This window comes from Kogia breviceps, chromosome 1 (assembly GCF_026419965.1).
Source record: "Kogia breviceps isolate mKogBre1 chromosome 1, mKogBre1 haplotype 1, whole genome shotgun sequence".
NCBI lineage: Eukaryota > Metazoa > Chordata > Mammalia > Artiodactyla > Physeteridae > Kogia > Kogia breviceps.
The window spans coordinates 115,053,065-115,065,025 of NC_081310.1; the positions used below are offsets into that span (position 1 = coordinate 115,053,065).

General features: G+C 54.3%; 1 protein-coding gene across 1 annotated transcript; it reads left to right on the plus strand.

Moving 5' to 3' along the window:
• The first annotated feature begins 402 nt into the window (after positions 1 to 402).
• On the plus strand, positions 403 to 11,961 carry LOC131751863 (chymosin). Its single transcript, XM_059055714.2, has 9 exons — positions 403 to 464; positions 2,849 to 2,999; positions 3,847 to 3,964; positions 4,958 to 5,076; positions 7,474 to 7,673; positions 9,357 to 9,470; positions 10,235 to 10,379; positions 10,975 to 11,073; positions 11,824 to 11,961. Exons 1-9 carry the CDS (start codon positions 403 to 405, stop codon positions 11,959 to 11,961), a joined length of 1,146 nt encoding a protein of 381 aa, XP_058911697.1.

The window sequence follows — 11,961 nt, forward strand, 5'->3', positions numbered from 1 at the left end:
AGGCCCAGGGACGGGAGGCAGCTAGGGCAGGAAGGGGCTCACTGGGAGCAGGCCTCTTTACAGACCATAAGGTGGGACATGAGATAGGGCTCTGGCAGTGGCTCCACCTGTGTTAGCCCAAGAAGTCCTGTTTGAAAGGAGAAATCAGATCAGGAAGGTGTGAGTGACATTTCCTGGCCTGAAGATCAGGCATGTGTACCCTTCAGCTTTGAAGTCCCCAGAGTGGCCCTTATCAGAGCAGGTGTTGTGTAGACTGGGTGCTCTCTTAATGTGTTTGTGGAGTGGCCTGAATTTAGGGGCTGTCTCTGCAGCCTGGGCTCCCAGCCAGAGGGAATCCCGCATTCTCTATAAAGGCTGTGGGAGTGGGCACTGGTTAGAGTGGTGGCCGGACCCAGTTCCAGGATGAGGTGTCTCGTGGTGCTACTTTCAGTCCTCGCTCTCTCCCAGAGCACTGCGATCACCAGGTGGGTGTCAGGCCCCAGGGGAGGGGGTGGGCGTCGCATGCACCGGCTCTGTGTGGGTCTCTCCATGGTCTTCCAGCCATTGTTCCCCCAGGGAGTCCTCAAGGAAATGCTGCAGTTTCCCAAGATAGTCGTTCTGGGTCAGTCTTGCCTTTGTGTTTTGGGCCTTTCCCTCTAAAGCGTTCCGTTACTCTCTTCAGGGCATGGTGAACGAGAACAGGGGGTGAGATGGGCTGCCTGGGAGATTAAGGACATGTGGCTTCTGGAGTTCAACTGCCAGCTCCATCAGTAACGTAACTCTCTAACACCACTTAACATAAATTTGTAAAATTAGGATGACAGAAGTATCCATCTTATGGGGTTGTCATGAGGGGTATGAGTTGTTAGTATTTGTAAAATGCTCTGAACAGTGCCTGGCACATTGTAAGAGCTATGTGTGCATCTGTTAAACAAAATAAAGTTCTCTTTATTTTGTCTAAATCCTTTGTGGGTGAAGTTCCCAGGTTCTCCTCCCAAAATAATAACTGATATTTGCGGAGCTGCTTGCTACTAGGTGCCAGACGCTTAGCTAGGTCTTTACCTATACTATCACTAAGCCTCAGGGATTAGGTAGATATATTATTTGCATTTTACAGATGAGGAAACTGTTGTTCAGGGAGGGTCCGTGAGCTGCCCAAGGCCACATGGTTAAAAATGGAGGAGCTAGGACTTGGTCCCAGGTGGTCCCAGTCTTGGTCCCAGACTCCTGCCAATGACGTCACACTACCTCTGGTTGACAGGTTCGAGCCCTGTCAAGGTCTGAGCCCAGGGAAACCGGAATCCATCCCTGGGAAGCAGGATCCCTAAAAAGAGGTCCAGTGTCTTTGACCAGTGGGGGCTGCTTGTGGTGGTCCTGAAAGTGGAGTTCTTCCAAGTGTCAGGCATCTGGTGGCTTCAGCACAAGCCTGGAGGCAGGAGTGGGTGGAAGTTTCGTGGTGGTTGGAGCCTGTGTTCAGGGCTGCCATAGTAGGACGGTGGACTGCCTTTGATGCTCGCTTGCCCTGAGGGAGGATCTCTGGGTCTTGTGTTGTGATGGGACAGCTCAGCGGAGCTGCAGTTACCAGTGTGGGAGTCGCCAGGCACTCAGCCAGTGGATCTTGTAGCCAGTGAGAACAGGAGCTGGAAAAAGCAGAAAGCACTGGGGGCTTGGACATGGGAAAAGGCAGCTGTGGGCTTACTCCCAGGAGCTCAGTCCAGCCTCCTTCCTTTTGGGCTGAGGTTCTTTTCTATCGTCAGAGACAAAGGCTGACAAATGTCTTGAGAACCTTTCATGTATAGATCAAGTCCCCGCTGAAGTCACCCCTGAGGCCTGGGGGTGGGAGGTGCCAGACGAGAGACCATAACTCACGTATGAGGTTGTTCCATGTGGAATCCATTTGAGACATGAACAACATGAGAAAACCCGTTTTCTTTATGGGTCTTAAACCTGCTGCCATTTTATTACTCTCAGAGCACTTTTACACCTGTAGTCTCCAGTTGTCCTTAAAATAGGCCCACGGAGGAGGACCATGTGACTCTTAGAGCTGGGAGGGACATTGGGAACCATCACGCTCCAGTCCTTCAATCTGCAGGAGAGGAAACTCAGAGCCTGAGAGGTTAAGCCACTCAGTTGGTCCACAGCAGGGCCCCGAGACGGCTGGAAAGAAGAGATAATCCATTTTGCAGAGAAGAAGCTGAAGCTCTGAGGGCTTTGGGAAGACCAGGTCTTGAACCAGCTTCTGCTGTTTTCCTTCTTGATTCTCTTCCTGCTGATCTGCCTCCATCTCCCAACATCTAAATTCTCACCAAGTTCCCTGGGGACCACACTCTGTGCTGAAACCCTTTGAAGAATTTCCACCCATGTTAGGCTGCCCAGAGAGCAGAGAACAGGGGTTGGCAAAGGGTAGGAGCATTGTCATAGTATTTTCCAGAGTGTGGGGGACACCGTTTTTCTCTCCAGACAGTATGCTCCTGGAGGGTAAGACTGTACCCTTTTCCCCATTGTGTCCCCTGTGCCCCATACGGTGCCTGGCACATAGTAGGTCCACAGTAAGAATTGGAGACTGAATGAGAATACGCTTAGTGTCTTTCAAACCTTGGAGCTGCAAAACTCATTAGCGGGTTATAAAATACATCAATTGCGTCTCCACCAGCATTAAAAAAGAGAAAGGAGTAGGAAATGTCAGAGTGCATTGCATTTAGTAAGGGCTGGTGTGGATTTGTGAACTGACGTAGAATACAATTTTTACTTCAGGTTATGGTACAAGATTGGGGGAGTGGTTTATGGAGCCCATAGCCTCTGGGCACTTCGAGGCTGGGCAGCCCTGTGGAGATGCTCACCTAATCACTAATTCTTCCTCTCTCCTCAGGATCCCTCTGCACAAAGGCAAACCCCTGAGAAAGGCACTAAAGGAGCAGGGGATCCTGGAGGACTTCCTGCAGAAACACCAGTCTGCCGTCAGCAGCAAGTACTCCAGCTTTGGGGAGGTGGCCAGCGAGCCCCTGACCAGCTACCTGGATGTGAGTGGCTCTGCCTGCCTTCCTGTAATGATTCCCACACAGTGTGTTGGCTGCCCCCGGCCTCTTTCCTTCTTTCAGGAGTCATGGCGCCCCGGGGGCCATCTCCCACCCCTCAGTATCTCCCAGGGGCCAGCAGGCCCTGTAAAACCAATCCTTGCACCTCAGACGACCTTCCTGAGGACAGCATCCCTCGGGGGTACATGGTCTGCTCCCAGATCCAACCTCATGCCTGCATTTCTGGGCCCGGGGAATCCATATCTTGGGCTGGGCTTGGCAGGGAGGGGGAAGCTGGTGCCCACTCTCAGCTGCCTGGGACACGGCAGGAGTGCCCCCTGTGCCCTCTTCCTTTTTGGAGACTGTCTCTCTCATCTGTCACTCTTGGCAGTAAACAACCTGCTGTTTTTCTCTTTTGTGCCCTCGTTTCCTTATTTAGGTCATCCTCATCTCCGCCCTGGCCCCAGTACTGACCCGTGGGGAAAGCGGGAAAGGAGGGGTGGCCAGGACAGCTTGGGTCTTGGGTCTGTACCTAGCTGGTGCCCCATCACTATGTCCCTGCCCCTGGCAGGGTGGCCCAGGCTCCCTACCAGACAAGGCTTACCTTTTGGTCCAGTGTATGCTTTGGGGGCTGATTCCAGCAGTGGATGTAGGGCTTGCGGGAGGGGCAAGCCAAACATGGCTGGGGTCGGAGCTCAGCGTGGGGACAGGGGATGAAATACTCCCCCAGGGATCCTCCTTCCGTTTCTTCCCCCTCAGCTTCCTAGGTCTGTGGGCAGAAAGCACAGGGCCTACAGAACTGAAGAGGCTCCGTGCCGAGCGTTGACCCTCACCCAGTGCTGTCTGTCCTCAGAGTCAGTACTTTGGGAAGATCTACATTGGGACCCCGCTCCAGGAGTTCACTGTGGTGTTTGACACCGGCTCCTCCGACCTCTGGGTGCCCTCTGTCTACTGCAAGAGCGACGCCTGCCGTGAGTGACCGCCCCCCTGCCCTGCCCACCCCTCTTCTCTGCCAGCCTTGGTCAGGGTGGCTGGGGGAAAATGTAGGGGGAAGGAGAGCTTGCTTGGACGTGCCCAGCCTCGCTCAGCCCTTCCAAATGGCCACAGACTGGGAAGGTGTGCAAATCACAGGCTGATGTATAAAGCACCAGCAAGAAATGAGGGAACTTTGCTTTTATCCTTTTTTTTTTTTTTGGCTCTATCAGGAGCCAAGGCAGATTCCTTACCCTTCCAGGTCCTCAGTTTTTCTTTCTATAAAATGGGGCTACAACATGCCAATGGGTCCTGGGAGAATGAAGTGAGAGGTACTGAGTAAACGTTTTTGTTGTTTTTTTGGCTGAGTTTTTTTGTTGCTGTGCGTGGGCTTTCTCTAGTTGAGGTGTGTGGGCTTCTCATGCCGGTGGCTTCTCTTGTTGCGGAGCATGGGCTCTAGTCGCGTGGGCTTCAGTAGTTGTGGCGCACGGGCCTAGTTGCTCCGAGGCATGTGGGATCTTCCCGGACCAGGGTGCGAACCCATGTCCCCTGAACTGGTAGGCGGACTCCTAACCACGGTGCCACCAGGGAAGCCCCTGAGTAAACATTTAATATATGTAAATAATTTATTTCTCCCACAATCCTGGGAGGTTGGTGCTCTTTTTATCCCCATTTACCAGGTGAGGAAACCAATGTTTAGTGAAGCAAAAAGAGTTGCGGGAAATTACAAAGCTGGTAGAAGCCGGTCTCTGGAAACCACAGGGATGGTTTTCTTCTTCCTTTATTTTGTTTGGGAGCTACGAAGGTAGCACTGGGGGTCAGAGAGTTGGGTTGAGCAGCAAGGAATAATTTTCTTGCTTATTTTCAGTAGAGAGAACCGTTAGTATTTAGACGATATTCTTACAAGACCTGGTGAGGATTCGGCTCCCACTGGCACTGTCAAGTGGTGAGAAGATGCTACAGGCCCCACTAACCCTGAGTCTGTGTTCCAGAAAATCACCACCGCTTTGACCCAAGCATGTCGTCCACCTTCCAGAACCTGGGCAAGCCCCTGTCCATCCAGTACGGCACGGGCAGCTTGCAGGGCTTCCTGGGCTATGACACCGTCACTGTGAGTGGGGTTGGGGCCAGCCAGCCCTCGCCTCCCCCCGCCCCCATCAGCCACTCTCCCACCCAGACACCCGGGCTCTGGGCTGTGCCACAGCTGGTGCCAAGAGGCCCTTGGGGTCCTGCCCCTGTTGGTGGCCCTGTAGGGAGGACTCAGAGGGATTTTAGCCAGCAGCAGCTGTGGGGTATCCCTCCCTCCCTTCCCCGTTTCCTTCCCATGTCAGTCCCTAGAGCCCCACCTGACACGCTTCTCTGGGTCCGATTTCCATCCTCCTAACCCTTTTCTCACTTGACCTTGCCGTAGTGAGTCCTGAATCCTGAGTCTGTGCCAGTTCTGAGCTCTTCAGCGTCACATGTGTGATCTCATTTTAAATTTAGTTCTTTCAACAGCCCTTTGAGGAAGGTATTCTCATCCCCATTGTTCAGATGAAGGACCCGAGGCTCAGATGAGCTGATAACTCACCTGAAGTCGCACAGCTGGGTGACGATGGGAGCTGAGCGTCAGACCCACGTCTCCGACTCTCTGGGCTTGACCTCACTCTTAATCAGTCATAGAGCAGCATCTTCTTTCGTGTCAGAGAGCATCTGTGCCCTCTGGACAAGGGCTCCCCTTGCTCTTGCTCCTTTTTGGCTTCTGAAGTACTTAATACAGTGGCCAGCACATCGTAAGTGCCCAATACATGTTAACATCTTTCTTTTCATCCTCATCCACCATCTAAGATTAAAAATCAAGCAGCATCCCTTGGTGTTCTTCACCTTGATCTTCCTGTAGTTCTTCCTGGAGTCTGGCTGAAGTCTTGTTTACTTCAAGCCCCAAAGGACACAGCCCTTCTCTGCTGGCAGCCCTCTCCTCAGCTTCTTCCCTTGGCTGGGCAGTTGCCCTCCCAGCTCAGGCCTCCCCGAGAGTCAGCCCCAGAGCCACTGGCTGAGGTGGCCCAGCAGACAGACCTCTGGAAGGCTGATTCCCCTGCCGAGATTTTGCTATTTTCTGCTATTTGGGGTTCTGGGAGGAAAACCTGCATCTTCACGGAGGAGCTGGCCCTTGCTGTGGGCCTGAGCCGCGGTGCATGTTGCAGTCTTTGCTCGCCCACCTTGGGCAGGGGGTGGGAGAGAGAGGCTGAGGGGTCAGGACCTCCTTCCCCCCTGCCACCCACAGAAGTCTCACATGAAGTGAGGATGAGTGGGGCACCCAAGGGAGAGAAAGATCTGTGTGGGTGGGACAGGGTGAGCTAAGGGGCCAGAGGAGGGAGATGAAGGGTGAGAATCAGGACCAGAGCAGGAGGGGACTCTAGGCCACAACTTTCACCCTGAATGCCTTCAGGAGCCTATGGAGCAAGGGGTGACATGAGGACGTCCACTCTCAATTTCGCTTTGGCTGCCTGTGAGGAGGATGGGTTATAAGGGGACAGAGTAGAAGCAGGAGGCCTGGTGGGCCACTGTGGGAGCTCAGAATAGGCTAGTGGACGCGTCAGGCTTCCAGGGAAGTGGGCAGGTTGGCAGGACACTTTGGAGCTAGCACTTCTTCACAGAGTGCCGCTAAAGGTTCCCTGATCGTACATTTAGTAGGTGCTCGATAAATGTTCAGCATTCATATTCTGTAGTCTAAGCACTGCCTTGAGATGCAGGTGTTATTCTTCCCTGGAACAGATGAGGAGATTGAGGCTCAGAGAGGTACTTGTCCAAAGTCACATAGCACACGACAGAGCAAGGTTGTACAGCAGGATCTTTTTCTTTTTCTTTTTTTTTTTTTTTTTTTTTTTTTTTTTTTTTTTTTTTTTTTTGCGGTACGCGGGCCTCTCACTGTCGTGTCCTCTCCACGTTGCGGAGCACAGGCTCCGGACGCGCAGGCCTAGTGGCCATGGCTCACGGGCTCAGCCGCTCCGCGGCATGTGGGATCCTCCCGGACCAGGGCACGAACCCGTGTCTCCTGTATCGGCAGGCGGACTCTCAACCACTGCGCCACCAGGGAAGCCCAGCGGGATCTTTTTCGATGCCAACTGCGTGTGTGTTCTTTCTGTCCATCATGCTGCTCCCATGACTCTTCCCTGGCAGATGCCCTGGTGCAGCAGCTGATGGGGGGGCTTCAGGCTGGCAGAGGGCCTTGGAGCGTCCCTTGTCTTATGCCCTTCTTTGGGCTCACCCCCAACTTCTGCACCATGAGCACTGCTGTCCGTACCCCCAGCCATGCTCTCTCTTCCCCTGCCACCCAGTCCCCTGCCTCATCAGACCAATTCCCTCAAAACCACAGCACAGAGCTGGCAAAGGAGGCTTTTCTCCCTTAAGCTCACATAACTACGCTGCCTGAAAGAGGGAGGGCGGGCTGGCAGAGCCTGACCCTCGACCTTTCTGGGTCCTCTGCCTGCAGGGCCCCTTGGTGGAGGTCACTCTGCCTTTCCTGCAGGTCTCCAACATTGTGGACCCCCAGCAGACTGTGGGCCTGAGCACCCAGGAACCTGGTGACATCTTCACCTACTCCGAGTTCGATGGGATCCTGGGGCTGGCCTACCCCTCCCTCGCCTCTGAGTACTCGGTCCCCGTGTTTGACAACATGATGAACAGGCACCTGGTGGCCCAAGACCTGTTCTCGGTTTACATGGCCAGGTAGGAGCTGCACCCAGCGTGGGCTGGACTTCCATGTCCTGGCAAGGACTGTCGGCTGAGGAGTGTCCACCCCTTGGGGACACTGCAACACAAGGGTAGTCACCAGCATCCAAGCAAACCTCTCCCTGCTTCCAGGAACATCCAACCTCCTGTCTAAAGGTCCCCCGCATGGACACTGATGCAGCCAGAGTCCACTGGGCCAGAATTTGACTTTCATTTCTGGCATTTAAAAAAGGAAGCCTGAATCCATCTCTGCGTAAGGGCTTTTCACCTCTTTTCTTCCAAAGCGGCAGGCCTCAGTAATCATTTCTTGATGTCACTGAGACTCACAGATGTTTAGAGCCGGCTCTAAAGGAGTCCAGCCTTCTCCTTTCAATATGCAGGGAACTGAGGCCCGGGCGGGATGGTCATCCTCAAACTGGTGGACGAGCCATGTCTGGGGCCCAGGGCTCCTGACTCCCAGTCCAGTGTTCCCCACTCTACCCGCCTGATGGGGCAGCTCTGCTAGACAGAGGGGTGGGTGGCAGGACTGGCAGAAGGGAACCACACCCAGGAGAAGGAGCTGGGTGACCCTGGCAGGGGGTAAATAGGTGCATTCATTCATTCATTTACTCAGTAGATATTTATGGGCCCTTACTATGTGCAGGGGCTGTGCCAGGAGACGGGGATACATCAGCAAACAAGACAAACCGGGAGTCAACTTTTTAGCAGGGGGAACGGACAACACACAGATCATAATTACGTATACAATTATGATGACAGTTGTGATAAGAGCACTCCCTTCAGGGGAGATCTGCATGTACTGAAGCCTTAATAGTAACAGGCAGCCCAGTCTGACGAGGTATGTGTGTGGAGAGTGGCCAGGGGAAGCTTCACTGAGGCCTGAGTGGGTGATATACAGGTGAGACAAAGGGATGGCACATTTTACGCAGTGGGGTGGCATGTGTCAAAACCTGGAGGTGGGACAGAGCTTGGTGAGGCCAAAGAACAAGAGCTGCAGCGTGAGAAGCAGGTAACCCACAGTGTGCCAGTGTTTCCTGGCCATGAGACAGAGTCCCAGAAGGAACAGAGAGCGTTTAGGCTGGGGTGGCAGTTTTCATCCAGAGTACGTGGGACCTCGTTGAAGACCCCTTCCCCTACTCGACGCCAAAGGCCTGGGGGCCGAAAGCCTTGAGTGGTGGGGGGCAGGGACACAGTGGTCTGAGCAGAGCCTGGCAGGCACGTGACCTCCTACTTCCTGACCTCCCCTCCCACAGTAATGACCATGCTCTGGGCTCTAGTGCTGCCTCAGCCTGGGTGGGTGCTGCAGAATTCAGAGAGAAAGGATGATGCAGCTGATATCAAAGAAAAGCCTGGGGCTTCCCTGGTGGCCCAGTGGTTGAGAGTCCATCTGCCGATGCAGGGCACACGGGTTTGTGCCCCGGTCCGGGAAGATCCCACGTGCTGCGGAGCGGTTAGGCCCGTGAGCCATGGCCGCTGAGCCTGTGCGTCTGGAGCCTGCACTCCGCAACGGGAGGGGCCGCAACAGTGAGAGGCCCGCGTACCGCAAAAAGAGGTGGGTGTTGGGGGCAGGGAGGACAGTGCGGCAGGGTCTGAATCGCATCTAACCCCATGTGGGGCTGGGCTACCGCCTCACAGAGCCAGGGTGTCGAAGTCCCACACCATGACTTTCCTTGGTTTCAGGAATGGCCAGGAGAGCATGCTCACGCTAGGGGCCATTGACCCGTCCTACTACACAGGATCCCTGCACTGGGTGCCTGTGACCTTGCAGAAGTACTGGCAGTTCACTGTGGGCAGGTGGGTGAGCGGCAGCTGTGGCCCCGCCAGAGGCTGTCTCCGGGTGTGGAGATGTGAGGCTCTGGGTGTCAGCCCTGTAGCTCGTAAGACCATCACAGTAGCGTATGAATCAGATGCTCCAAGGTCAAGTGTCTTTGTCAGTGAGAATGCTAAACATTCACTTACACTTTATTAATAAGTGTAACTGTGCTTATCCAGCACCACTACCTGCCAGGCATTGTGCTGGGTGAGAATATGACGGCTTGGTTTAATCCTCACTAGAGCCCTGTGGGCGTGGGGCTGTGATTATCCTCATTTTTTAATTTACTAACGTCGACTTTGAACCTCACGACCATCCCTTGAGGAAATCAAGAACGGGGTGGTTAATGTACCCATTTTGAAGATAAGAAGCCTGAGTGTAAGGAGATTGGGGAATTTGCAGCAAATAAATGGCAGGAGAAAGCTTGAAACCAGATCTTTGGGCAACCAGTGTGGTACTCATTCCACCCCTTAATGCCCGTGACTTTGTTGTTTCATTGAAGTTTCTGTCCCATAGAAGGTCAGTTGGCCTCCATTGAGGCACTGAGTTGGGAGAAAATGGTTTCGGGTCTTTTCTCTGAGTTGAGGAAGTTATGGGGGCTTTAGGAAGGAGCCCAAAGAAAAGGATCTGGGGTGGCTGGACTTCCTTTCTGCCAAGGATTCTGGCAGGGGATGCTAGGAGGGACCCAGGGAGGGAGGGGTGGATGCTGGATGTGCTGCGAGGCCGTCCTATTTCCCCTCTGCAGTGTCACCATTGGCGGTGTGGTGGTGGCCTGTGATGGTGGCTGTCAGGCCATCCTGGACACGGGCACCTCCATACTGGTCGGCCCCAGCGGTGACATACTCAACCTCCAGATGGCCATCGGAGCCACACAGGACCGGTATGGTGAGGTGAGGCCAGACCCTTATCCCCACCTCCCCAGACCCCCCCTGAAGAGGGAACCCCTTTGCACATGGAAGAAATGACAAAGGGAAATGGTGAGGGGTTTGGGAATCCTGCAGGGGTTGGGATTTCTTGGGAGGCCTTCCAGATGGCCTAGCTTTTCTAGCTTTGGCTCACTTGCCGTTGGAGGTCCCATGTCTCGTGCAGTGGCTGCAATCTGACTTCCTGTCCCCAGGGAGGGTCATACATCCCTGACTCACTGAGCTTTGCTGTGCCCGCTTGTCCCCCTCCACCCATGGGTCTCCCCTCTTCCTCCCTGACAGCTGAGTGCTCTCAGTGTCTTTGGGAGCTCTGGCTGGGCTTGGAGGGGAAATGTCGAGGCAAACAACTCCTTGCCTCGAGCTGGTGTCTGTCCCTGGGCTGGTCCCCATCACTGTGACTCCTTTGAGGTCTAAGGACCTCCCTGGGGTCCTCTGAGTAGCAGGTCCCTCCCCACTTCTTGGCTGCAGTGCAGAGGAAGAGGTCCCACCTGGGATTTTCTCTGCTTCTGGCAGTCAGATCACACCCATGGTCCTTCTAAGAGGACCTCCCTCTGGTCTTTAGTTTGACATCGACTGCGGCAGCCTGAGCAGCTTGCCCACGGTGGTCTTTGAGATCAACAGCAGAATGTACCCACTGACCCCCTCCGCCTACACCAACCAGGTATGAGTGTCCGGAGAGGAAGCCTGGGCTCACCCAGCTCCCCTCCTCCATCCTGGCAACTCAGCACATTGGTGATAAGTGTCATGGGCTAGATGGAGAGAGCAGGACGTGCATTTAGACCACCTGGCCTTTCGGAGTGGGATCTGTTGTCCTTGGGCCTCATTTGTGGCTGCGGCAGCCTCATCCTGGGAGAAACGGTGCAGACAGAAAGGACCCAAGGACTGAGCCCAGCGGCCTGAGGGAGGGTGGGATGGGTGGGACCACAGCCACCCATAGGAACCTCTATCCACTGCACTAGCTTCTAAGCCCTGGGGCCTAGGGCTTCGTCTGAGATTTTTCTTGATAACCTTGGGCTTTGTGGGGACCCAACCCTCATCCCTACTTCCCTGCTGGCTTCAGCTTTGACCTAATCCTGAGCACCCCGAACTGTCAAGGTCTTGGGTCCCCAGGCCTGTTCTGGCTGGTCACCAGGGCCGTAGGTGCTGAGACCAGGAGGGCGGGGTTTGGGGAGGACCAGTGAGGGGGAATGGGGAGGGGATCCACCAGGTGATCTTGGATCTGACACTTCATTTCTGAATGTCAATTTTTTCATCTGTTGAGTAGATGAATCTGATACTTTGTTTGCTTAGCTCAGAAGGTGATTTCAAGGGTGAGAGGAAATAATAGATGAGAGAGTGATTGGGGGTGGGGTCCGGAGAGGCACAGCAGCTGGGGTTGAGACCAGCTTCATGTCAGCCTTCCCTTTCCCAGGACCAGGGCTTCTGCACCAGTGGCTTCCAGGGTGAAAATAATTCCCAGCAGTGGATCCTGGGGGATGTCTTCATCTGGGAGTATTACAGCATCTTTGACAGGGCCAACAACCGCGTGGGGCTGGCCAAGGCTGTCTGA

What these genes read in the sequence shown, in the direction of transcription:
- LOC131751863 (XM_059055714.2), top strand. Translation starts at nt 403, where the DNA reads ATGAGGTGTCTCGTGGTGCTACTTTCAGTCCTCGCTCTCTCCCAGAGC. An exon ending in CAGAGCACTGCGATCACCAG is followed by an intron (nt 465 to 2,848) that starts GTGGGTGTCAGG and finishes CTCTCTCCTCAG; the next exon opens with GATCCCTCTGCACAAAGGCA. An exon ending in TTCTCGGTTTACATGGCCAG is followed by an intron (nt 7,674 to 9,356) that starts GTAGGAGCTGCA and finishes CCTTGGTTTCAG; the next exon opens with GAATGGCCAGGAGAGCATGC.